This window comes from Heptranchias perlo, chromosome 4 (genome assembly GCF_035084215.1).
Source record: "Heptranchias perlo isolate sHepPer1 chromosome 4, sHepPer1.hap1, whole genome shotgun sequence".
NCBI lineage: Eukaryota > Metazoa > Chordata > Chondrichthyes > Hexanchiformes > Hexanchidae > Heptranchias > Heptranchias perlo.
In genome coordinates, this window is record NC_090328.1 from 3,559,623 (window position 1) to 3,586,899 (window position 27,277).

Here is a 27,277-nt window from a genome sequence, read left to right on the forward strand (position 1 = left end):
AGCTCCGTCACAGGCTCTATCAGACAATATGAGATCAGTTACAGAGCTCAAGTGTCATCACAGAACCACCACACCAAACACTAGCTCCGTCACAGAACCACATCCAACACAAGCTCCGTCACAGAACCACACGAAACACTAGCTCTGTCACAGAACCACACCAAACACTAGCTCCGTCACAGAACCACACCAAACACTAGCTCCGTCATAGAACCACACGAAACACGAGCTCCATCACAGAACCACACAAAACACTAGCTCCGTCACAGAACAGAGGCTCTGTCATTGAATATAAAATCTGCCATAAACACGAGGTCCAGCACTGACCATCAGCTCAGAGAACACAAGCTCCATCCTGGAGCACGAGCTCCGCACCAGAGCATGAATTCCACCACAGAACACAAGTGTGTGTATGTGTGTTTGCATAAGTATATTTCTGTGTGTGTTGGGGGGGGGGGTGTCAGTCTGTGTGCATTTCTGTGTACATGCATGTGTGTGTGTATGTGAGTGAGTGTCTGTGCATGTCTGTGTGAGTGCGTGTGTATGTATGTCTTTCTGTGTGTGTGTGTGTGTGTGTGTGTGTATGTCTTTCTGTGTGTGTGTCTGTGTGAGTGCGTGTGTATGTATGTCTTTCTGTGTGTGTGTGTGTGTGTATGTCTTTCTGTGTGTGTGTCTGTGTGAGTGCGTGTGTATGTATGTCTTTCTGTGTGTGTGTCTGTGTGTGTGTGTGTGTGTATGTCTTTCTGTGTGTGTGTCTGTGTGTGTGTGTGTGTGTGTATGTCTTTCTGTGTGTGTGTCTGTGTGTGTGTGTGTGTGTGTATGTCTTTCTGTGTGTGTGTCTGTGTGAGTGCGTGTGTATGTATGTCTTTCTGTGTGTGTGTCTGGGGTGGGGGGGTGTTTTGGGGGTGTCCTGGGGCAGGAGGATTTAAAATCATGGAGAAATTGCTTTGTTTGATTTCAGAAAGATGATTCAGATGGAGAAATGTATGAAGATTTGGACAGCTACAGGTACAGTTTAACCTTTGAACTGAATGCGATGTTTCAGTTGTTCTTGGGACGTAGGCAACACTGTAGATATTTCCCATCCATTACATTGTGTAATGTAATGTGTGGTGTAAACAGAAAGGAGCCATGGATACAGATTATATGTTGCTTACTGCATTGATGACTCGGTGATTCTCCTTCACTCGTAGGATTGCACAGCCCCTTATTCTGTCGTCTCTATCCCACACTGCCACAATATTCCTTTCTCCAGTGGGATTTTGTTTTGTCCATTCCCTGGATCTGGGCATCACTGGCAAGGACGGCATCTATAGCCCATCCCTGGTTGCCCTGAGAAGGTGGTGATGGGCATTCTTTTTTAACAGCTACAACTAAGTGGCTTGCTTGGCCACTTCTGAGGGCTGTTGAGAGTCAACCACGTTGGTGTGGGGACTGGAGTCACATATAGGCCCAGACCGGGTAAGGACGGCAGGTTTCCTTCCCCACAGGGACATTAGTGAACCAGTCGGGTTTTTACCACAATCCAACAGCTTCATGGTCACTTTTACTGATCCCAGAGACTGATCCGGCTTTGAATAGAATGGTCTTTGGCCTATGAAGACCTGAGACCAAAGGTCATATTTCCAAACACTTTTGTGTCCAGTGATGGGAGAATGTTTGCTACTGAAGTTTTCAAAGAATTTTATTCTGTAGAACTTGAGCCCTGATTCCACATCCCATCCCGTCTCCATCTGGAGAATGGTGGTCCTTCTGTCTCACCTCTCCGACCTTTCTTACCCTTTCCTAAATTGGCCTTCCGTTCGAGTATAATCAGAGGCACCTCACCCCTCCCTCCCCCCCCCCAACCCGTGCTCCAACTCTTGCCCTCACTACGACCCAGGCTCGGTTCTAATTAAACCACTTGAATTGTTTTTGCTCGGAGGGATTTGTTACACAATCTATTTCCAGATCCTTTTCATTCTCTATCCTTTTATTTAAATAAAGGTCGCTAAAGGAACTGAAAGAGCAAGAGAAGAAACGGGATAAGGAGGAGAAGAAGAGACAAGAGCAGGAGAGAAAGGAGCAGAAAGAGAAAGAAAAGAAAGAGCAGGAGATGAGGAAGAAGTTCAAGGTGATGAGCATTGCTTCAATTTAATACCATCAGCTGATCAGCTCAAAATAATAGATGTTAACAGAAAACTGATCCTTAGAGAATGAGCCACTTCTCAATTAATGCTCGTTTCTCTCTGCATGGGATGTCTGATGGATATAGAATCTTACAGCACAGGAGGAGGCCATTCAGCCCATCGTGCCTGTGCCGGCTCTTTGATAGAGCTAGCCGATTAGTCCCACTCCCCCTGCTCTTTCCCCATTGACCTGCAATATTTTCCTTGTCAAGTATTTATCCAATTCCCTTTTGAAAGTTATTATTGAATCTGCTTCCACCGCCCTTTCAGGCAGTGAATTCCAGATCATCACAACTCGCTGCGTTAAAAAAAAAGTCTCCGCATCCCCCCCTCTGGTTCTTTTGCCAGTTATCTTAAATTTGCCAATTATCTTATATTAGTGTGGCTGCAGAACCCCTTCTGTCTGTGCACAATGCCCCTCACCTGTTAGTGTGGGCAGGGACTCCTTTCTCTTTTTGCACCCTGTCTGCGCTGAAACCTTAGAGTCATAGAGTTATACAGCACGGATAGAGGCCCTTCGGCCCATCGTGTCCGCGCTGGCCATCAGCCCTGTCTACTCTAATCCCATATTCCAGCATTTGGTCCGTAGCCTTGTATGCTATGGCATTTCAAGTGCTCATCCAAATGCTTCTTGAATGTTGTGAGGGTTCCTGCCTCCACAACCCTTTCAGGCAGTGAGTTCCAGACTCCAACCACCCTCTGGGTGAAAAAGTTCTTTCTCAAATCCCCTCTAAACCTCCCGCCTTTTACCTTGAATCTATGTCCCCTTGTTATAGAACCCTCAACGAAGGGAAAAAGCTCCTTCATATCCATCCTATCTGTGCCCCTCATAATTTTGTACACCTCAATCATGTCCCCCCTCAGCCTCCTCTGCTCCAAGGAAAACAAACCCAATCTTCCCAGTCTCTCTTCATAGCTGAAGCGCTCCAGCCCTGGTAACATCCTGGTGAATCTCCTCTGCACCCTCTCCAAAGCGATCACATCCTTCCTGTAGTGTGGCGACCAGAACTGCACACAGTACTCCAGCTGTGGCCTAACCAGTGTTTTATACAGCTCCATCATAACCTCCTTGCTCTTATATTCTATGCCTCGGCTAATAAAGGCAAGTATCCCATATGCCTTCTTTACCACCTTATCTACCTGTTCCGCCGCCTTCAGGGATCTGTGAACTTGCACACCAAGATCCCTCTGACCCTCTGTCTTGCCTAGGGTCCTCCCATTCATTGTGTATTCCCTTGCCTTGTTAGTCCCTCCAAAGTGCATCACCTCGCACTTTTCCGGGTTAAATTCCATTTGCCACTGTTCCGCCCATCTGACCAACCCATCTATATCGTCCTGCAGACTGAGGCTATCCTCCTCGCTATTTACCACCCTACCAATCTTTTGTATCATCAGCGAACTTACTGATCATACCTTTTACATTCATATCCAAGTCATTAATGTAGACCACAAACAGCAAGGGACCCAGCACCGATCCCTGTGGTACCCCACTGGCCACAGGCTTCCAGCTCCATCCTGTGCCTGGCACCCTCCAAAGCTCGCCCCAGAGTGTGAACCATGACAAGGAATGCTGCCAGGCCATCTGGCTGTGAAGGGGGGGAGTCATCACACCTGTGCTCGACCCTGTCCTCACCCCGATCTCCACACCCACACACGGGCACTTTCCAGCAGGGGTCACCGGGCAGAGGTCAGGAGCAGAGGTCCTCTCCCTAATTCAGGGGGTGCCACGTCCAATTGTAAGGCCTCTCACTGCAGTCCCAGCTGTGATCAGCTCAGTCGGCACAGACCGAGGATAGAATCCGGACCCTCCTTGGTCCAAACGGCTCAGAGGTGCTGACTACCATTGAGTCATTAGAACAGGCTCCCTTCTATTTGGAATGTCTGTCGTATACTACAGCAGACAGATTTTCAGGCAGCAAGCAAGATTTTTTGTTTATTCGTTCTGGGGATGTGGGCGTCGCTGGCGAGGCCGGCATTTATTGCCCATCCCCAGTTGCCCCTCGAGAAGGTGGTGGTGAGCCGCCTTCTTGAACCGCTGCAGTCCGTGTGGTGAAGGTTCTCCCACAGTGCTGTTAGGAAGGGAGTTCCTGGATTTTGACCCAGCGACGATGAAGGAACGGCCGATATTTGTCCAAGTGGGGATGGTGTGTGACTTGGAGGGGAACGTGCAGGTGGTGTTGTTCCCATGCACCTGCTGCCCTTGTCCTTCTAGGTGGTGGAGGTTGTGGGTGATATAGGTGCCTTGGCGATATAACAAAGGGGTTACTACATCTAACAAAAATGGAAAGGACATATGAAAATACAAAACTGGTGGGCAGGAAAAGACCAGCTGGTCCATCGAGCCTGCCCCATGCTTACGATGGCTGAAGCATCATGACTAAACACTTCCTCCCACTCTCCCTACCCCACGCCCCAAACCCCCACCCTGCAGCCATCTAATCGCCCGGGAGAGGCAAAAAAAAGAGACAATCCCACTGCCCAGTGACCCCTGATGGAGAGTGTTGGGAACGCACAGCACCTCAATCAACGGCTTAAGAAGAGACTGGTTAAAGTTTCGGGTGTAGATTCTCCATCCAGGACTCAGCTCCCAAGCTGTGTTTTCCCTTTCAGCTGCTGACCGGTTTGCGCTTTTCTGTCTTCATTTCAGGTTTCCAGCAGCCGCTCCCATTTAAAAAAAAAATCTCTACTTTCTTCGAACAAAAAAAGCCTTCATCGACACCAAATATTTGGAGCCATTTTCCCACTTGCTGCTCGCGGTGTGGAGCCTGGCTCGCCAAAGCACGTACCGGAAATTTGGGTCAGCACTAGGGGGCTGTCAACTCTGGTTGGACGCATTCCTGGAGGGTTCATCACATGACCTCCCACCTCCAACCGCTCCGCCCCGGTCAAACAGCCGTTTCTCCCCCATCTCCGATATTTTTATAACTAATAAACAAAAGTGTTCAAAGAAAATTTTAAGAACGTACATTGTTCTTTAATGCCCCTACGATTTTGCTCCCGGGGTTTGCTCGCAGCAGTGTCCAGGAGATAAATCTTTCATTCCTGGAGACTCCAGGACAATCCTAGTGCACAATTTCCAAGCATTTATTTAAATGGTCCAAAAATCTCACACCCGTGCTCAGCTAAATGTCCAAATCCTGCTGGCGGTGGTTGAATTTCTCTGCAATGCTCTGTAGAAGCTGGGCTGAGACCGGCTAAACTCATTTCACACGGGACTGTTACAGACAACAGACGGGGAGACCGTAGTCCCATCGGTCCGGACAGGGTTTGAACCTTGATCCCCAGAGGTGAAAGGACAGTGTGTTAACCCATTCCAGCACCCAGCAACCCTCTAAAATTCAGTAACTTAGCTCCTTATGTTGGTTATCTGTTTCTATTGAAATTATTGGTCTTTTCAGTCCTCACTCCATGAGTTTGTTCCTCCTATAAATCATGCAAGTATCAGATTATCAATGGGTTGCATGCAACATGGACTGTGAACAATACTGTCTAACCTTCAGGTGAACCTTTACAAAAGATTAAAATTTGCATTGCTTTGATCAAAAGGACATTATAGTCAATGCACTGCCACACACAGGAAGGCCAAATGTACTTCCTTATTCTTTATATTATTAGACTGCAAGTAAGTAGCACGATTGGCTAATCAGCCGAGCCCTGCAAGTCAGCATTTGTGTTATAAATATATCTGCGCTCACAGAGGGGCCCAGCGCTCACAGCGAGGGGCCCGCGCTCACAGCGAGGGGCCCGCGCTCACAGCGAGGGGCCCAGCGCTCACAGAGGGGCCCCGCGCTCACAGAGGGGCTCGCGCTCACAGAGGGGCCCAGCGCTCACAGAGGGGCCCCGCGCTCACAGAGGGGCCCGCGCTCACAGAGGGGCTCGCGCTCACAGAGGGGCCCAGCGCTCACAGAGGGGCTCGCGCTCACAGAGGGGCCCAGCGCTCACAGAGGGGCTCGCGCTCACAGAGGGGCCCAGCGCTCACAGAGGGGCCCAGCGCTCACAGAGGGGCCCGCGCTCACAGCGAGGGGCCCAGCGCTCACAGAGGGGCCCAGCGCTCACAGAGGGGCCCGCGCTCACAGCGAGGGGCCCAGCGCTCACAGAGGGGCCCAGCGCTCACAGAGGGGCTCGCGCTCACAGAGGGGCCCAGCGCTCACAGAGGGGCTCGCGCTCACAGAGGGGCCCAGCGCTCACAGAGGGGCTCGCGCTCACAGAGGGGCCCAGCGCTCACAGAGGGGCCCAGCGCTCACAGCGAGGGGCCCGCGCTCACAGCGAGGGGCCCAGCGCTCACAGAGGGGCCCAGCGCTCACAGAGGGGCCCAGCGCTCACAGAGGGGCCCAGCGCTCACAGAGGGGCCCAGCGCTCACAGAGGGGCCCAGCGCTCACAGAGGGGCTCGTGCTCACAGAGGGGCCCAGTGCTCACAGAGGGGCCCAGCGCTCACAGAGGGGCTCGCGCTCACAGAGGGGCTCGCGCTCACAGCGAGGGGCTCGCGCTCACAGCGAGGGGCCCGCGCTCACAGAGGGGCCCGCGCTCACAGCGAAGGGCCCGCGCTCACAGAGGGGCCCAGCGCTCACAGCGAGGGGCCCGAGCTCACGGCGAGGGGCCCGCGCTCACGGCGAGGGGCCGTGCTCACAGAGGGGCCCAAGCTCACAGCGAGGGGCCCGCGCTCACAGCGAGGGGCCCGCGCTCACAGAGGGGCCCGCGCTCACAGCGAGGGGCCCGCGCTCACAGAGGGGCCCGCACTCACAGCGAGGGGCCCGCGCTCACAGAGGGGCCCATCGCTCACGGCGAGGAGCCCAGCGCTCACGGCGAGGGGCCCGCGCTCACGGCGAGGGGCCGTCCTCACAGAGGGGCCCGAGCTCACGGCGAGGGGCCCGCGCTCATGGCGAGGGGCCGTGCTCACAGAGGGGCCCGAGCTCACGGCGAGGGGCCCGCGCTCACGGCGAGGGGCCCGCGCTCACGGCGAGGGGCCCGCGCTCACGGCGAGGGGCCCACGCTCACGGCGAGGGGCCCGCGCTCACAGAGGGGCCCAGCGCTCACGGCGAGGGGCCGTGCTCACAGAGGGGCCCGCGCTCACAGCGAGGGGCCGTGCTCACAGAGGGGCCGTGCTCACAGAGGGGCCGTGCTCACAGAGGGGCCGTGCTCACAGAGGGGCCGTGCTCACAGAGGGGCCGTGCTCACAGCGAGGGGCCGCGCTCACAGAGGGGCCGTGCTCACAGAGGGGCCGTGCTCACAGAGGGGCCGTGCTCACAGCGAGGGGCCGCGCTCACAGCGAGGGGCCCGTGCTCACAGCGAGGGGCCGTGCTCACAGAGGGGCCGTGCTCACAGCGAGGGGCCGCGCTCACAGAGGGGCCGCGCTCACAGCGAGGGGCCGTGCTCACAGAGGGGCCGTGCTCACAGCGAGGGGCCGTGCTCACAGCGAGGGGCCGTGCTCACAGAGGGGCCGTGCTCACAGAGGGGCCGTGCTCACAGCGAGGGGCCGTGCTCACAGCGAGGGGCCGTGCTCACAGCGAGGGGCCGTGCTCACAGCGAGGGGCCGTGCTCACAGCGAGGGGCCGTGCTCACAGAGGGGCCGCGCTCACAGCGAGGGGCCGTGCTCACAGAGGGGCCGTGCTCACAGAGGGGCCGCGCTCACAGCGAGGGGCCGTGCTCACAGAGGGGCCGTGCTCACAGAGGGGCCGTGCTCACAGAGGGGCCGTGCTCACAGCGAGGGGCCCGCGCTCACAGCGAGGGGCCGCGCTCACAGAGGGGCCGTGCTCACAGCGAGGGGCCGTGCTCACAGCGAGGGGCCGTGCTCACAGCGAGGGGCCGTGCTCACAGAGGGGCCGTGCTCACAGCGAGGGGCCGTGCTCACAGCGAGGGGCCGTGCTCACAGAGGGGCCGCGCTCACAGCGAGGGGCCGTGCTCACAGAGGGGCCGCGCTCACAGCGAGGGGCCGTGCTCACAGCGAGGGGCCGTGCTCACAGAGGGGCCGCGCTCACAGCGAGGGGCCGTGCTCACAGAGGGGCCGTGCTCACAGCGAGGGGCCGTGCTCACAGAGGGGCCGTGCTCACAGAGGGGCCGTGCTCACAGCGAGGGGCCGCGCTCACAGAGGGGCCGCGCTCACAGAGGGGCCCGAGCTCACAGAGGGGCCGTGCTCACAGAGGGGCCGTGCTCACAGAGGGGCCGTGCTCACAGAGGGGCCGTGCTCACAGCGAGGGGCCGTGCTCACAGCGAGGGGCCGTGCTCACAGCGAGGGGCCGTGCTCACAGAGGGGCCGTGCTCACAGAGGGGCCGTGCTCACAGAGGGGCCGCGCTCACAGAGGGGCCGTGCTCACAGAGGGGCCGCGCTCACAGAGGGGCCGCGCTCACAGAGGGGCCGCGCTCACAGAGGGGCCGCGCTCACAGAGGGGCCGTGCTCACAGCGAGGGGCCGTGCTCACAGCGAGGGGCCGTGCTCACAGCGAGGGGCCGCGCTCACAGCGGGGCCGCGCTCACAGAGGGGCCGTGCTCACAGCGAGGGGCCGTGCTCACAGCGAGGGGCCGCGCTCACAGAGGGGCCGCGCTCACAGAGGGGCCGTGCTCACAGCGAGGGGCCGTGCTCACAGCGAGGGGGCCGTGCTCACAGAGGGGCCGTGCTCACAGCGAGGGGCCGCGCTCACAGAGGGGCCGCGCTCACAGAGGGGCCGTGCTCACAGGGCACTTAGAAAATCATAATATGATTAGGCAGAGTCAACTTGGTTTTATGGAAAGGAAATTGTGTTTGAAAAATGTATTAGAGTTTTTTGAGGGTGTAACTAGCAGGGTAGATAAAGGGGAATCAGTGGATGTCGTATATTTGGATTTTCAAAAGGCACTTGTTGAGATGCCACATAAAAGGTTGTTACGCAAGATAAGGGCTCATGGGGTTGAGGGTAATCTATTAGCAAGGATTGAGGATTGGTTAACATAAGAACATAAGAAATAGGAGCAGGAGTAGGCCAATCGGCCCCTCGAGCCTGCTCCGCCATTCAATAAGATCATGGCTGATCTGATCCCAACCACAAATCTAAAGAACACAAGAAGTCGGAGCAGGACCCGGCCACATAGCCCCTGGGCCCTCTCCGCCACCCACAGGGCATTGACCGATCCGAACTCAGCTTCATGTCCAATTTCCTGCCCGCTCCCCATAACCCCTAATTCCCTTTACTTCTAGGAAACTGTCTGTTTCTGTTTTAAATTTATTTAATGATGTAGCTTCCACAGCTTCCTGGGGCAGCAAATTCCACAGACCGACCACCCTCTGAGTGAAGAAGTTTCTCCTCATCTCAGTTTTGAAAGAGCAGCCCCTTATTCTAAGATTATGCCCCCTAGTTCTAGTTTCACCCATCTTTGGGAACATCCTTACTGCATCCACCCGATCAAGACCCTTCACAATCTTATATGTTTCAATAAGATCGCCTCTCATTCTTCTGAACTCCAATGAGTAGAGTCCCAATCTACTCAACCTCTCCTCATATGTCCGCCCCCTCATCCCCGGGATTAACCGAGTGAACCTTCTTTGTACTGCCTCGAGAGCAAGTATGTCTTTTCTTAAGTATGGAGACCAAAACTGTATGCAGTATTCCAGGTGCGGTCTCACCAATACCTTATATAACTGCAGCAATACCTCCTTGTTTTTATATTCTATCCCCCTAGCAATAAAAGCCAACATTCCGTTGGCTTTCTTGATCACCTGCTGCACCTGCATACCAACTTTTTGATTTTCTTGCACTAGGACCCCCAGATCCCTTTGTACTGCAGTACTTTCCAGTCTCTCGCCATTAAGAAAATAACTTGCTCTCTGATTTTTCCTGCCAAAGTGCATAACCTCACATTTTCCAATATTAACAGACAGAAAACAGAGAGTAGGAATAATCGGGTCATTCTCAGGTTGGCAGGCTGTAACGAGTGGGGTGCCACAAGGATCAGTGCTTGGGCCTCAGATATTTACAATCTATATTAATGACTTAGATGAAGGGACCAAGTGTAATGTATCCAAGTTTGCGGACTATACAAAGCTAGGTGGGAAAGTAAGCTGTGAGGAGGACACAAAGAGTCTGCAAAGGGATATAGACAGGTTAAGTGAGTGGGCAAGAAGGTGGCAGATGGAGTATAATTTGGTTATTCACTTTGGTAGGAAGAATAGAAAAACAGAATATTTTTTAAATGGTGAGAAACTATTGAATGTTGGAGTTCAGAGGGATTTGGGTGTCCTTGTACACAAAACACAGAAAGTTAACGTGCAGCTACAGCAAGCAGTTAAGAAGGCAAAAGGCATGTTGGCCTTTATTGCAAGGGGATTGGAATACAAGAGTCTTGCTGCAATTGTACAGGGCTTTGGTGAGACCACACCTTGAGTACTGTGTACAGTTTTGGTCTCCTAACCTAAGGAAGGATATACTTGCCTTAGAGGCGGTGCAACGAAGGTTCACTAGATTGATTCCTGGGATGAGAGGGTTGTCCTATGAGGAGAGATTGAGTAGAATGGGCCTATACTCTCTGGAGTTTAGAAGAATGAGAGGTGATTTCATTGAAACATATAAGATTCTGAGAAGGCTTGACAGGGTAGATGCTGAGAGGCTGTTTCCCCTGGCTGGAGAGTCTAGAACTAGGGGGCATAGTCTCAGGATAAGGGGTCGGCCATTTAGGACTGAGATGAGGAGAAATTTCTTCACTCAGAAGGTTGTGAATCTTTGGAATTCTCTACCCCAGAGGGCTGTGGATGCTGAGTCATTGAGTATATTCAAGGCTGAGATCGATAGATTTTTGGACTCTAAGGGAATCAAGGGATATGGGGATCGGGCAGGAAAATGGAGTTGAGGTTGAAGATCAGCCATGATCTGATTGAATGGTGGAGCAGGCTCGAGGGGCCGTATGGCCCACTCCTGCTCCTATTTCTTATGTTCTTATGTTCAAATGGGAGGAGCCCTGCTCCCAACGAGGAGCCGTTCTCCCAGTGAAGAGATGTGCTCCCAGGGAGCAGCCATGCTCATAGGGAGATATGCTCACAGACAGTACTATTCAGAGATATGGCTATCAACACTGCAGCCCCAAGTCTCTGGCCTCCACCAGGCCGGCTCTGCCTGACTGTGCTGAATCCCTCCCTGTCGTGTTAAACATAGGAACATAGGAATTGCTAGATGAGAAAAGACCAAGGTCCATCCAGTTCACCTTCTACCATCCTGGTACTTGCATGAAGCAACGACAGTGGAATTGTTGACTAATCATAGCAGTCAATCTCTATCAATGAGTCTACAACAGACCCAGACATGAGGTGAGGAAAACCCCCAGTGGTGGAGAGTTTTGGGAACCAGAGGTCCAGAGTCAACTGTTCCTCCCTAGCATGTTACACTCACCACACGTCATGTCTCAAATTACTCATATAATGTGTCCCAAAATGGTATTTTCTGTAAGAAATCTATCTAATTCGCATTTGAATGAATCAATACTGACTGCTTCCACCGTCTCCCTAGGGAGCCTGTTCCATACTCGCTCTCACTCGCCTCTCGCTCACTGAAATATTTAGAATCCTAAAAACAGCAAATATATCACCTCTCAACCTTCCTTTTCCAGTCAGAACGTGCGCAATAGTAATTGATGAATATAGCTCACTAAGTTTACCTCATCATTCAATATTGGGCCTCTGCAGGCAGCTCATCCACCCTGTCAGAGTTGGGGTGGGGTGGGGGCCTCCTATCAGGTTTTGGACTGGGCAGTTTGGTTCTTTGGGTGGGTTGTTTTTGGAATGGTGAACCCAACCCTTTCGCACAAATCGCCAACCCCCACCACTCCCTACTGCTGATGTGTTTGAACTTGCTGGAAGGTTACGAGCCTCACCTCCGCTCCGAAGGCTGGAGTGACTGGAGTAAGAGTCTTCTATCTTTTGTTTTAGCTCTCGGGGACGATTGAAGTGATCCAGAATGTGAAGGTCACGATGGACTACAGAGGTGGAAAGAACGAGCTGTCGTGCAAGCAGGGCGAGAGCCTCGAGGTCATCCGCATCACGGACAACCCCGAGGGCAAGTGGCTGGCGAGGACACCGGACGGTTCCTGTAAGTCGGACACTGCGAAATCAGTACAACAACGTGCATTTACATAGCGCCTTTAATGTAGTAAATGTCCCAAGGCACTTCACAAGAGTGTAAATCGGACAGAAATTTGACAATGAGCCACATAAGGAGATATTAGGACAGGTGACCAAAAGCTTGGTCAAAGAGGTAGGTTTTTAAGGAGCGTCTTAAAGGAGGAGAGAGAGAGGTAGAGAGGTTTAGGGAGGGAATTCCAGAGCTTAGGGCCCAGGCAGCACGGCCGCCAATGGTGGAGCGAAGGAAATCAAAGATGCGCAAGAGGTCAGAATTGGAGGAGCGCAGAGATCTCGGAGGGTTGTAGGGCTGGAGGAGGTTACAGAGATAGGGAGGGGGGCGAAGCCATGGAGGGATTTGAAAACAAGGATGAGAATTTTAAAATCGAGGCGTTCCCGGACCGGGAGCCAATGAGGGTCAGCGAGCACAGTGGGTGATGGGGGAACGGGACTCGGTGCGAGTTAGGATACGGGCAGCAGAGTTTTGGATGAGCTGAAGTTTACGGAGGGTGGAAGATGGAAAGCCGGCCGGGAGCACAGATGAAATCCTAGACAGAAATTTTTAAAACAACCAATGAATCAGACTATTTTCGCTTTTCTGAAACAATCACTAAAATTCCGAGTGCACGAATGTAATGAGATCAGGTGTGGAACCGGGGGCTGCAGTTCTGCTGAGTGAGGGCCCTGTCCGTGGTGCACCTGGAAATCATCAGCCCAGTGGACCGGCAGTGCCCACAGCTGGCATCTACGGGTACTACAGATGTTTGTCAAATCAATTGGAGAGAAAGAAAATTCACATCCAAAGCAGTCGCTATTTTACCTGGCTGGTGAGGCCCCTTTTAAGGTGGCAGAGACCGATTTTAGGGAGGGTCCTGATTTAGAGGAGGGACCACCCAAGGCATAAACGAGGCCCGGAGTTTTCCATCCACTGCCTGAAAGGGTGTTGGAAGCAGGTTGTTCTCCTTGGAGCAGGGAAGGTTAAGGGGAGATTTAATAGAGGTGTTTAAAATCATCAAAGGTTTGATGGAGTAAATAAGGAGAAACTGTTCCCAGTGGCAGGAGGGTCGGTAACCAGAGGACACAGATTTAAGGTGATTGGCAAAAGAACCAGAGGGGAGATGAGGAGACATTTTTTTACGCAGCGAGTTCTGATCTGGAACGCGCTGCCTGAAAGGGAATTGGATAAATACTTGAAGGGAAAACATTTACAGGGCTGTGGGGAAAGATCAGGGGGGGGAATGGGACTAATTGGCTAGCTCTTTCAAAGAGCCGGCACAGCTGCGATGGGCTGAATGGCCCCCTCCTGTGCTGTATCTACTATGAAACTACAAACTATCCCATTGCTGATACCATTCCTGAAGTGATTCTGTGGAGACAGGCGCTCCAAGTAAGGAAATGGCAGACCAATTAAACTGGACCTTTTTGTGAGTGACAAAGTCTGGAGTTATAAACCATGAAAAATGACTCTCGCCTCTGAGTCAGAAGGACGAGGTTTGAAGGCCCACTCCAGAGACTTGAGCGCATAATCCAGGCTGACAACTCCCAGTGTGGTACTGAGGGAGAGGTGCACTGTCAGAGGTGTCGTCTTTCAGATGAGACAAAGAGAGGTAGGTCCCTGGACAGTGCTCAGTGCCTCTCTGTAGCAACTGGGACCCCATCATCACTGGAAAATGGAACCACTGGTGCTGATTACCTTGGTGCTGTAAAGCCCTGGGTCTCTGTGTCACTGCAATTCATCCATTAAGCAATCTTTTCTCCGTCTCCTCTTTTGCAGATGGGTACATTAAGGTGACGTGTGTGGATGTCGATTATGACGAGATAAAGAAGAAAGCATCTGCCAGACCCAAAGATTCCGTGCCCATTGCCCACACCACAAGGCAACCAGTCCAAGATCAGGAACTCTACGACGATGTCGGAGCAAACGATGACATCAGCATGTAAGGAAACCCCCCACCCCCATGCACGGAGTTAGACTTTCAGAGTTCGTACATTTAAGTCCAAGTGTTTTTCATCCTGCTCTTCCTGGTCCCACAAGGAAAGTAAACAAAAACTTACCTTGAATGGCCTCTTCTAGTCCCGGATCTTCCCGCCGTCTCCACCTGGCTTCCCCACTCAGGCCAGAGTTAATATTGGGGCCGGGGCCCGCAGACATCACGGGGCCCTGATCTGCCTAATTAAAGAAGGACCTCGCTGGCTTCAGAGGGGTGCCTTTTCCAGCTGCTCAGAAGAGCAGGTTAAAATCAGGATCGGCCTGAAGCGGGTGGGAAATCGGTGGGTAAGTGATCCGGGGCATTTTAACAGCCCACCCACCCGGCTTCCACCAGGCAGGTCGGGGTAAAAATCGCCCCTGGATGTTACTATTCCCCGTATTCTCTGACCCCTCTCTGAATGAGATATTGAATCACTGCTGGTCCGACGCTCAATTTGTGGCGGAATTTGTACTTATTGACATGATCAACAGGAACTAGACTGAAGAGCCTTCCGTTTGCTTCACCTACGTGAACTGGGGAGTTGGTGGGTGGGATGGCTGAGGACCATGTACCCCATTCTGAAGCCAGGCTCAGTCGTACATGCCCTGGATCCACCAAATATGCTGCATATAACAGGTGACCCCAGTTCTTTGCATGTTACTTACTTTGGAAGATTGGAACCAAGTCAAACCTCCATGGCAGGACTCAGTAATCTGATGCCTACTCCGGGTAACAACAGCAACAACTTGCATTTATATTGGCGCCATTAACGTAGAAAAACATCGCAGGGCACTTCACAGAGGGGTAAGCTAGAAATCGGACAGCAAGCCAAAGGTCAAAGAGGTGAGTTTTGAGGAAGAGAGGGAAGTCGAGGGGTTTAGGGAGGGAATTCCGGAGCCTGGGGCCTAGACATTACCAGTCCTGTAGGCCCAGGAAATTTAAAGAGCTGAAGCTTCCAAGTTTTCAAGCTTTGAAGAAGGAAAAGGATGGGGTGGAAGCACAGGGAGGAAAGGAGGGGAAAAGGACGGGAGGGAAACAGGGAGAGTGGATAGGATAACGAAGGGGTCATTGGGGGGAAGGGGGGGAGAATGCTTCAATATTTTGTATAGGAGGGGCTTGAAATTTTTGCATGTCGGTGTCTTGCAGATTTTTGTATTGGAATCTTATGCGTAAGGGATCTCACTTATGGGGAGGGGTCTTGCTTTATTTGCATATGGGAGATCTTGCATTTTTTTGTACAATGGGATTTCTCACTTTTTTGTGTATGGAGGTTTTCATTTCTTGTCTTGGCATGTGTGTCTGACCTCAACTCCTTAAAGGTTGGACACCCCTGCCTTAATGGGTAGCATGGTCCTGGCTGGACATGCAGCAGGAAGATCATTGGTGCTCTGGGCTGGCAATGTTAGCTGGTTAAACTCCAACAGTATCCAAGTGCACACATGGGGGTTCCTAAACCTTGCCCCTGCCAGCATGTCGAGTCCAAAACTAGGGGCCATAAATATAAGATAGTCACCAATAAATCCAATAAGGAATTCAGGAGAAACTTCTTTACCCAGTGAGTGGTTAGAATGTGGAACTCGTTACCACAAGGAGTAGTTGATGTGAATAGTATAGATGAATTTAAGGGGAAGTTAGATAAACACATGAGGGAGAAAGAAATAGAAGGATATGCTGATTGTGTTCCATGAAGTAGGGAGGGAGGAGGAGGCTTTTATATTTAAAACAGAAATAGACAGTTTCCTAGAAGTAAAGGGAATTTAGGGGTTACGGGGAACGGGCAGGAAATTGGACATGAATTTAGATTTGAGGTTGGGATCAGATCAGCCATGATCTTATTGAATGGCGGTTCAGGCTCGAGGGGCCGATTGGCCTACTCCTGCTCCTATTTCTTATGTTCTTATGTTCTTATGCTTGTGTGGAGCATAAATACCAGCATGGACCAGTTGGGCAGAACGGCCTGTTTCTGTGCTGTAAATTCTATGTAATACTATGTAATGTGGCAAAGGTCTCTAGACTTGGATACGTCCCTATAGAAGAGTGTGCACTCCATTTTGGGCAAACAAAAACTCTACCTGGATCTCTCAGCAGCTTGGTTTGGAGAACCATTTAAGCATAATGATGAGGTTCTGTATGTGTCAGACACCCAAAGAAAATGAGCCACTTTGGACCACCCCAGACCCATTTCACAGCCCAGCAATGATTATACTCAGGTTGACCCTCCGTGCAGTATAAATCAGTGCAATGCTCCAGGACACACATTGGCCTGAAGGTAACACGTGCAGCACAAGTGTAAATGCATCCTTATCTCTAGTTGACAATAAGCCGTCAGAGGTGCAGCCTCCTTTCATACTTCATCATCACTAAAAGGGATTTGTAAGGTGCCACTTTTTTTTATTCTGTCTCAAACTATTGCTGACTTTGGATCTTCCTTCCTTTGTGTTCTCCAGGGGTACCGGGAGCAGCGGTGCTGGAGGGTGTGGTGAGTATGAGATAATCAGCACACTGCCATTCCCTATTTTGGACATCACATTCTACCTCTGCATCTTATACTTGGAATGTGTCAACACTTTTCGAATTGTCTCCTCACACTTTGTAAAGCCAAAGTCCTTAAACTATCCCTACTCTCTGTCTCCTACCTCCCAACCAATTTCCAATCCCATGAACTTGTATTAAATACATCACAGCCACTAATATTTGGCTGAGAGAACCAGTCTGTACTAACTGTGGAGCATCCTGGTCATTAATCTGCTGGAAAGACCCACTGAGTGAAAGCAAAATGAATCGACTCCCATCACCTCCACAGTGCACCTTTGCAGAGAGGAGAGAATACGTGGCAGACATTTCAATAGCAGCTATTTCATTTCAGCTGTCAGCTCACGGTTACAGACCACTTCAGCTTCGTTCTTCCCCATCCCATTGCTGTGGGGAGAGACAACTGGCTCTAAATGTAAGAATTGTTAGGAATGGGGAAAGACCATTGAGCCCAAACAAGCTCATCCCTTTTTGATAGATGAACACCAGCGACCCACCTCCTCACCATGCCCCTCAATCGTTTTGCTCCAGAATAGTCTTTTGAACCCATTTAGCCTCTCCGCTTCAATGTTCTTCCCTGGTGACTTAATCCGCAGCTCGATTACCCTTTGGGTGAAAAACTTTCCCCGACTCCCCTTCTTACCCCTAACTTCCCCATCTGTAACTTGTGACCTCTTATATTTGAAACCTTTATGACGAATCCTTATAAATTACACCTGCGGTCCATCAAATTTTCCCTCCACGGACCTTTCCAACTGCGGACCTGACTGTTTTGTCTCTTCTTGTCCATCCAGGGCTTTTTCCTCCTCCTCCCGGTGAAGAGATCTATGATGATGTTGATGGAACACCTGAAGACATTAAGCCTAGGTAAGTACGACTCAGCGGTTCTTTGTAGCCCTGAGGATGGGTGAACCTAAGGGAGATGTGCGCTAGGATAAGGGGTCGATTTTGAAGTGAGCACTTCCATCGGCCAGAGGCAAGCGGAGCGAGCCCGCCACCCGCCCAATGCAAGAGGTCAGAGGGCCAAATCATGTTCACTGTCGGGCTTCATTTGACTATTGTCAGCGGCCTGCTTTGCCTTTTCGGAGCAGCTCGCCAAACGGAAGGGGTGAGAAATCCGGTGGCTGCACCACATAGCCCAGGTAGGTTTAAGGTGGAGGGTGACGATCGCGAGGGAGGGCTGCGGAGGGTCAGGCATCAGAGTGGGGAGGGAGGGGGTTTGATTAATGCTCCTGCTGACCCCACAAAATTATTTAAAAAGCTTTATTTTAAAGTTTCTTGGAGAGGCCTCGTTCGGCTGCTGAGCGGCAAGTACCAATGGGGGGGGGGGGGGGGGGGGTGGGGGAGCGTGACCATTGGTACTTCCAAATTCTATCGGGGTTCTGTTCATGTCATGGAACCCTGATTTGCATAGGAACACAGGAACGGGAGGAGGCCATTCAGCCCCTCGAGCCTGCTGTGCCATTCAATTAGATCACGACTGATCTGATTTCTGGCAGGATCTTGGGCTGCCCATTTCAAGGCCCCCACCAAAATGCCGGTGACCATACGTTGGTGGGAACGGGACGGTAGCTGCCTCACCGTCACTTGCATTCTGCTAACGTCCCGTTCCCACCTGAGTGGTGGTGAGGGGGGAGAGGGAATTTGAAAATTGGCCCTATGGATTGTACATTGATGTGCATCAGAGCTGACACTGTGAGGTGTGAAATGAATGCAGGAAAATAACGATGCAGTGAACATTTTTTAAAAAAAATTAGCAATAAATTACACTTAAGACGGGAGTAATTCTGCCCATTTTCTCACCACCTGCACGCTGCGACACTTGTTCTCCTCCAGCTGGGAGAGGTTATGAGGCCTAGAACAAGGCTTCCTCCACAGCTGTCTAAACGTGGTCATCTGGCAGAAGATTGAGAATGGTTTCCTTTCCGGCCCTCCTCCTTTCTGTTGCCCCTCATCCACTTTGGTTGCCCACTGGCCTAACCCTCCCACCACCCCCCACACCACACCAGCCAGGACAGCGCGGAGTCCCATCCCACAACAAGCACTCCGCCTGCACTGAGTCGTGTCTGTATTGAGCGTGTGAACAGAACCAAGTCTTGAACATGCTCATCCCAAGGTGCCTCTCATATCCTGCAACAAAGAAACAGGAACTGCTGGAAACTCTCAGCAGGTCAGGCAGCATCTGTGGAGAGAGGACAAACTCCCGTTTCAGATGTGGACCCTTCAATAGAACTCTGACTCAAGGGTCCACACTTGAAAGGTTAACTTGTCCATTGCCTCCATAGATTTTCTAGCTAAACACTGGAAAGCCCAAATCCATTTATCTCAGTCCCCGCCCACAGACTCCATACTCTCGGTACTGGCTCCATTCCACTAACCAGCCACTGTCTTCTATTCGACCCTGAGCTGAATTTCCAACCCCATATCTTCTGAATCACAAAGACTTCCACCTCAGTAACCTTTCCCACGCCCACCCCACACCCAGCCCATCTGCCGCTGAAATCCTCATCCATGCCTTTGTCACCTCCAGACTCAACAATTCCAATGCTCTCCTATCCGACCTCCCATTCTCCACCCTCTGACGTAAGGAAGCAGGTGCATTCCTCTCCACATAGTCCACCAGGAATTAGATCAGTACCTTCCCCAAGGCCAGCAGGAATTCAGACACATCCCTTTTACTCAATATGACAAAAAGAATTGAGTGGTCCTCCATCACCGGATGGAAAATAATTGGATGGATTCCACCAGCCCAGTAATGTTTTGGTACCTGTCGCTGATAGATTGTTTTTGGCCAGCCTGTGTTTTGCTGCAGTGCTCTGCCACTTTAAACCTTCCCCTGGTGTGTGGGCTGGTTTTCTGCAGTGCTTGACCTGATGTGCCAACAGTTGGGACCTGCTGGGGAGATGAAGCCTTTGCATGGCACATGGATCAAGGCCTCATCTCATTTCCTGGCAGTGCAGGGATAAGAATCTCCACCGATGCTGGCAGCATTACAATATACAATGGCTCATCACTGACCCAGATCATTAATCCACTTGCAAGTACAGGGTAGAAATTAGGATCAGGGCCATTTCCATACGAACACTCAATGCACTCGCAACAAATTTTTAAGGAGATTAGCACTTGTGTTCAAATAGCGCCAAGAGGAAATTGGTACAGCAGCACTGATTGGAATTTCTCTCCTTACATTCTCACATCATGAACTCTAACACACAGAATTGGAAAAAACACTCTATGTAAATACAGATATTAGCTTGACTGTTCATAGACGTTACTCTGTGAAAGGATCTGCTATCAAGGATTAAACACCTAAATAAATTATAACACCAGATTTTTATTCCAAAATTAGAGTATTTTTTACAAACAACCAAAGATGCAATCAATGATAGTGGTCAAGAACAAAGAGGTTTTGAGTGACCGAGTGCAACAGAGCCTAGTATTGTTAACTGGTAAATAATGTCCTGCATGCTTTGAAGCTCTGCATCACAGGATGCCTCAAAGGCTGGGCCCTGGTCCTGGGGACTCCTGAAGAAGAAGAAGGTGGAGAAAGATGAAAAAGACAAAGACAAAAAGATGAGAGAAAAGGAGAGCTGTGAAATTCAGGGTGAAAGCGGCGAACGCTCGCTCCCGTAAGACACCAAACACCGAGAGCACCGTGTTACTAATAACTGCACTCGGTACTAACGTGTTGGATGTTGTCTGCTAACTGCATAGAGTGCCACAAAATTAACGACAATGACTCATTTATCACCAGCATCAAATTTAGACGAGTGGCTCAATATCCATACTGACCTTAACCCAATCAAAAGCTCTATACATTCAGTTGGGGGAGACTACAGAGACAAGTGTCCAGTTTCTGTCATTTTTTTCCCCTTTTATTTTTCTTGCTCGCTTCTTCTCAAGTTATTCAACCTTCCCCTATCGGAGGTACAGGACAATCTGATCCATGGACTTACTCTGGCCGACGTTGGTGTTAATCTTCACTCATCTGCCAGGAGGTGAACCTGTTAGAAAGCAATAACTCCTCTCCCCCACTCCCCCCCCCCCCCCATCTCCAGGGTACAGTAGCCAGGGGGTTACAGCACTGGGCCAGCAATCCAGTCAAATCCTACCCTGGCAAGTTGTGACATTGAATTTAATAAATCTGGTCATTTGTGGACTGCCAACAGAAAAAATGGCCACGAAGAGCTGTCAGATTGTCGTAAAAATCCAACTGGTTCACTGAGGTCCTTCAGGGATGGGGACCTACCGTCCTTACCTGCTCTGGGCTACACTTGACTCCAGTCCCACACTCTTACTGCCCCCAGAGCAACTAGGGACGAGCAATAAATGCGGCCTTGCCAGTATCCCAAGAACAAAAATGTTAACAATAATTCACCTGGCTCATCAACCTGGTTAACAGCGATGAAAGTCAATGGCTATTGATTGCCTGACTGAGGATATCGGTCTGGACCGGGACAGATTATTCAGCCATATCTGGAAACAGGATACTTGTCTTCTGTAGGCACCTTGTACTGCATTAATCCAGTTTCATATAGCACCGGTGATTGGTTGTTCATTACTAATATACTATCCAATAACAGGTTAGTATTCAGGCAGCATGAGAGGCAGCCATAGTCTTAGAGCTCCCAAGACCCCAATAGATGTAACTAAAGAGGGCTATCATCGTATGTTTAGAATTAATCACTGTTTTCCTCAAATGTTTGTTCGTGTGATAAGAAAATTAATCATTGGCAATCTATCGAGAACTTCCTCGAGCCATAGATAATAACTTCCCTTGTGTTTTTCCTCTGCTGCTTTGCCTGTAAACATGCATTTTTCCACAAGAAAAAAATTGCGGAATTTAAGAACAGGAGCCTCCTCGTAGGAATAACAGGAACAGGAGCAAGCCATTCAGTCCCTCGAGTCTGTTCCTCCACTCATTCAGATCACGGCTGATCCGTATCTCAACTCCATTTATCCGCCTTGGTTCCCTAACCATTAATACCCTTATCCAGCAAAGATCTTTCTCCCTTATCTCCCACGTTAGTGTCCTCCATATAGAGCCTTCATAAGGATAATCTAAAAGGGATCAAAGTTTTCGGAACAAACTACAGAAAAAACGTTGTAAATAGTGAGCTATATAAAGGGGACCTATATTGGGAACTTGCTTCCTCCCCCCACCCTCGTGATTTGGACATTGTTTCTCAGGGCTCTGGGGAGAATGTTCAAAACCTTCCAACTGAACCACCCACAGCAATATTCCAAGTTTATTCTAAAATCATTGATTGGAACTGGAAGAGATGCTAACAGTCCCAATCCGGAACTACATTTGTCATGCGCCACCTATTTAAATGGCTTTTGCTCATTTTGAAAAAAATAAATGTTAAGATCTGCCTGAAAGGGTGGTGGAAACAGATTCAATAGTAACTTTCAAAAGAGAATTGCTTACATGCTTGACGGGGAAAAAAATTACAGGGCTATGGGGAAAGAGCAGGAGGGGGTGGGCGGTACCGGATAGCTCTTTCAAAGAGCCAGCACAGGCAAGGTGGGCTGAATGGCCTCCTTCTGTGCTGTTAAGATTCTATAATTCTAAATACCGTAATTGAAAGCTGTAAACATGAGGCTGACATGGAGGGGTATCCAGTGTGGTGGTCAGGACTCCCCAGGAATAGCTTTATTTGCTTTGTAATATATTTATTGTACCCTTTCCTCTCTCGCCCTCCTGCACCGCGTACCTGCCCTGCCTGAGAGGTAGACTGGGCATGGTTTCCAGGCAGTCTTCTGGTCAGATGCTGAGAGGTATGAAAGGCTGGGTGGAGGGAGAAAGGGAGGGCAAATGGCCACCTAATTCTCTCTTCCTGCTTGTGAGAGCCTGGCCTTTGCTCAGCTCCTCAAACACCACGTGTGTGTGTGTGTGTGTTGGGGGGAGGATCGCAGGCATCCCTACCAGCCCACCGTGCTTGTATAGAGTCAGACTATCGTTCTTTACTACAGCATATACTTATATCGTGCCTGCAACGCCTCTAAATGCCCCAAGGTGCTTTCCTGGGATGGGTAACCGATCCCAGAGTCCTGCCCTTTTTGTCCATGGCTGCTGCGTTCACCCACTTGACACCTGTAACTGCACAATTTGAACGTGAAGCTCTTGGGGACGAATCTGAGACGTGACAAGGTGCTGTGGAAATAGCAGCTCTTCCCCACACACAGTGAGAGATTGCCATCTGCTGGACAAACTAAAAGGACCATTTTTAAAAAAAAACAGTCCCAACTTTGACTGAAGTAATTTAATTGTTGGCAGTGTTGGGGGAAGTGGGACTGTATTTGCTCTTCCACAAGTTGAAGCTATATAAATCTGGTCAGAGTAATAAAAATACTGCAATAGAGAGAAATGCTGGCCCAGGTATAAAGCACCACTAATTAACCTGGTTACAAAGCAATAAAAAAAAGCATAAAATGCCAGAAATACGCAGCATCTGAAAAGAAAAGGCAGGTTAACATTACAAGCAGAGGCCGTTTTAGCAAAGGTTTCAGATTTCCACTGTTGGCAGTTTTATTTATATTTTTCCTTATCAGTTCCAACGCAGCCTTGTTTTGCTTTTCTCTGGGTTTAGTTGCGCACGGCCAAACTTACACTCAGAATCAGCTGGGAGACCCTCCCCCCATCTCTATGAATTACTGTGAGTGGACGAACATTGGCCGGGTTTCTGTCATATTCCTGTGTCTGCTATATTAACAGTGATATTAATTTGTTTAAACCTGTACCACCCTCACTAGTACCTAACTTTTTCGGTGCATTTCCTTTACCTCTCTCCCACCCACCCACCCCCGGGAATTCCGCTCGATCTTGGTTAATGTTAAACTGCTCCTTCTTGCGGTGTAATTTTGTGTTTTTTTTTAAACTTTTTTTCAAGATGCATTCCTGCACCAGCAGAGCTTGGAGCAGGTAAGGGAGTTTGCGATGTGAAACTATGTTTCCGGCTTCCGTGACTGTGTTTGGATCAGGGACCGCGGTAGAATCAGGGATCTCGTTACTTTATTTTTGTGACAGTGTCACAGGGGGCCGAGATTCCTCCACTGGGACCAGCCGCAAACTCCACCACCCGGATATACCGGGTCCCAGCATCGTGTGAGGGTTCGACAGAGCTGAGTAGGGGAGGGGGTGAAACTCGGCGTAAGGTTGAAGAACAGGCATTACTGGCCTCCTAATGGGCGGGGGTTTGCCCCCACATGGTGAGGGTCTGAGCAGGGATTATGGCCTGGGGCCTCCGAAGGTTGAAAGGGGTCATTCTTTTTTTTCGTCTTTCTGTAACTGCAGCCCTTTTATGAAAGGGAGCAGATTTGGGGTGAGGGGGGGGGGGTGGGTGAGACAGAGATTTCCCCAGACAGGGCGGAGGGCGGGTTGGATTTCCCACTGGCCTGTGCCAGGCAGGCGCTCAACGCTCAGCCGCTAGTGCCACTGGTGCACGCCAGCGCCACGTAAATAAGGTGCCCTCCCCCGGAACCTGCATACCCCGACGTGGGTCAGTGCTGAAGGGCACCAGTGAGCATGATCTTGGCATAAGTGCCTGGGTTGTGGCCCATCAAAATTCAAAGCCACTGTGTCTGCCCGTTGCATATAAATGTAGCTTGGCACTGGCATACTGTATTTTTCTGCAAAATTTTTTGTTCATCAAGATGAAAGGTATTGATATGAGGGAATGGAATGCTTCCCACGCAGTGTCAGCACTCCCGGGGCAGGTACAGCACGGGTTAGATAAAGAGTAAAGCTCCCTCTACACTGTCTCACCAAACACTCCCAGGGCAGGGACAGCACGGGTTAGATACAGAGTAAAGCTCCCTCTACACTGTCCCATCAAACACTCCCAGGGCAGGTATAGCACGGGTTAGATACAGAGTAAAGCTCCCTTTATCCTGCCCCATCAATGTGCCTCAGTTTGAATCTCAGAAGAGCAGCCCACACCACCCTAGTGTGGCATTTTTCCTATTTCCCAGCTGGCCATTCTCTGAGCTCCCTGAGTGGGATTGCCAATTTAACATCAATTGGTGCCAAATTAGGGGCAGCTGTGTGTTATGGTTCAGTGCTCACTGGGCATTGGATTGAGATGGTTGAAACTTGACAGAACAACAACGGCTGGTTGTAATGTCAGTCAGGTGAGATTGCCCATTCGAGCTCTGTGCCTTCAGCTCCTTAAAACACTGAGGGGCTTGAATTTAATGCAAACAGCAAGTACACTGTTCTCAAGCACGACTTGAGAAAGGTCTTGCCCATAGAAGAGTGGCTAGAAGCCCCTTTGTAAAAGCAGTTAAATCATGTTGAGCAGCCACTTTAAGGAGGAGCTGGGGATAATGACCTCTCCCTGTGTTTCTCACTGATTCTGTCACTTCAGCCACATTACTGAATGGTGAAAAGAAAGTTTAAAAAAAACTAAACTTGTCTAAAAAGGAATAGACCTTGGGGAGCAGTGGTTTATGCAAAATAAACCAATCATGTCATGGTTGATTTCACTTTGGCTGATGTTTCCGCTGACTCTGTGGTTTATCTGCTGTAAAACATATTTTATTGTTGCTGCTTTTGCTGGACTTTGTGTTCCTTCACTCTTGTTTTCTCCGACAGAGGGTGAAGATGTCTATGATGATGTTGGTGCTGAAGATTTCCCACCTCCTCCGCCTGAACTCAGGTACGATCTACCCTACCTCAGTGCACGTCAGCTCAAGGCGGCAGTGCTGCTTGGTAGAAAGAAGAAGAAAGACTTGTATTCATATAGCACCCTTCACATCCTCAGGATGTGCCAAAGTGCTTCACAGCCATTGAGTTGCCTCTGATACATTGAAATGCGTTGAAGTTACAACACGGAAACAGGCCATTCAGCCCCACCAGCCTGTGTCGGTGTTTACCTCCACGCGGGCAAGTAGTCCTAATCCCATTTACCCGCCCTGTTCCCATACCCCTTCATCCCCTTTTCCTTTATCCAACTCTCCAATCTAATCTTGAATATTAACATAATTTCTGCCTCAACCACTAACCCTGGAAGTGAATCCCACAGCCTCACAAAGTCTCTGTGAAGAAGTTTCTCTTGTTCTAAATCACTTACATTTAATGTTGTATCTATGGTCCCTCATTTTAGACCCTTCAACTACTGGAAATGGTCTGATTTTATTTACCCTGTGCCGTTCCTTTCATCATTTTAAACACTTCTATCATATCGCCCCTTAATCTGTGTTGATCTAATGAAAAAAAAACCCACTTTCTTCATATTTGTAGTTCCTCATACCAGGCAACGTCTTAGTGAATCTGCACCGTACCCTCTCTAATGCCTCAATATTCTTCCTGAATTGTAAGCTACGACTGGCCTCCATGACCCTGAGCTAGGGAGGGGGAGAAAGAAAGATCACGCAGGGTTCCTACTGCTAATCACTATCCGGTGACTGCTGCACGTGTGTGAGTATGTTGGGTGAGGACAGGATTAAGCTTTGCTGTTAGGCCCTGTGTCAACACACTGTCTAGGCTCAAGAATGGTCACTCGGATGAGATACCAGAGGGTGCCTAGCACCTATGGAACTGCTCCCATGTGCCTTCTGAAGAGGGGAAAGTGGGAGAAAATTCAGGGAAAACAAACTAAACAGAAGTTTGAACCAGTGAAAATACTGTAATTCACTAAATAGTGGAGCAGCTAATTAATTATCTTAATAGGCCATTACATGAAGTGCAGGGTCTAAATCAGTCAGTTAATGAAAGGCATGGTATCTAAAGTTGCATTTACACTGCAACTGCATCTTCAATGCAAGGTCGTTTTGTTTTGCAATGACACTTCAGTTATCATGTAAACATGACCTGAATCCATAGTCGGGGCCCAACCTGACACTTACTGACCCTCGAGGATGGAGTCTCACTCCTCTGAAGCTGAAACCACTTTGCACTGATGCTAAACCTGGAGTGTAAATGCATCCTTCAAAGGTCAATTGACTAGAGAAGTAGAATCTTTCTGCAGTATGGCTGTGAGCTCTCAGCCCATAATAACATTCTCAAACAGCTTCATTAAAAATACCATTTAGATCAACAGGGAAACTGCTCAAACTGACATTCAGCAGTGTCAATCCTTGGGGACTTTGGATTTGTTCCCCCGTGGAGTTTGTCCTCTAGAAATAAAAATGTAAAATTTCTTGTATTGCTGCAGACTGACATCCAGTTAATTATTTGGCGCTTCTCTGTCTTATGACATAACAGGAGGTTTGCCTGTGAGCCCCTTTAATACTTTATTTATTATACCCTACACTCAATGGGAAGGCCAAGAATGCTTATCCATTTAAACGATTTTGACAAAAGCATGTGACCGCACCTTTCTCTGAAGGCACTTCCAATAATCTTTCATTGGTACATCTCCATCATACTTCATTAAAATAATTTTTAAAAAGGAGAAAGAAAGCACGTCATTTTATGTAGCCTCTGTTTGCAGTCTGCTCGTTAGACATCAAGTCCTTGGTGACTCACAACTTCCTCCAGCTCGCTATCAGGAAGACTGCGGCCGTCGTCTTTGGCCCCACCACAAACT

At 50.0% G+C, this 27,277-nt stretch overlaps 1 protein-coding gene across 3 annotated transcripts in view; it reads left to right on the forward strand.

Annotated features, from left to right (window-relative positions):
• The window catches only part of LOC137320692 (FYN-binding protein 1), a 210,890-nt gene that overhangs the window by 147,410 nt on the left and 36,203 nt on the right, over nt 1-27,277 (forward strand). For 2 of the 3 annotated variants that reach the window (XM_067982380.1, XM_067982381.1), the window contains exons 6-14: nt 962-1,008; nt 1,987-2,113; nt 12,055-12,214; nt 14,018-14,180; nt 16,661-16,692; nt 17,540-17,612; nt 20,222-20,374; nt 23,639-23,670; nt 25,342-25,405. In XM_067982380.1, the coding sequence (XP_067838481.1) occupies nt 962-1,008; nt 1,987-2,113; nt 12,055-12,214; nt 14,018-14,180; nt 16,661-16,692; nt 17,540-17,612; nt 20,222-20,374; nt 23,639-23,670; nt 25,342-25,405 (851 nt within the window). The remainder of the gene's footprint in view (nt 1-961; nt 1,009-1,986; nt 2,114-12,054; nt 12,215-14,017; nt 14,181-16,660; nt 16,693-17,539; nt 17,613-20,221; nt 20,375-23,638; nt 23,671-25,341; nt 25,406-27,277) is intronic. The other variant, XM_067982382.1, reaches the window with a different exon arrangement.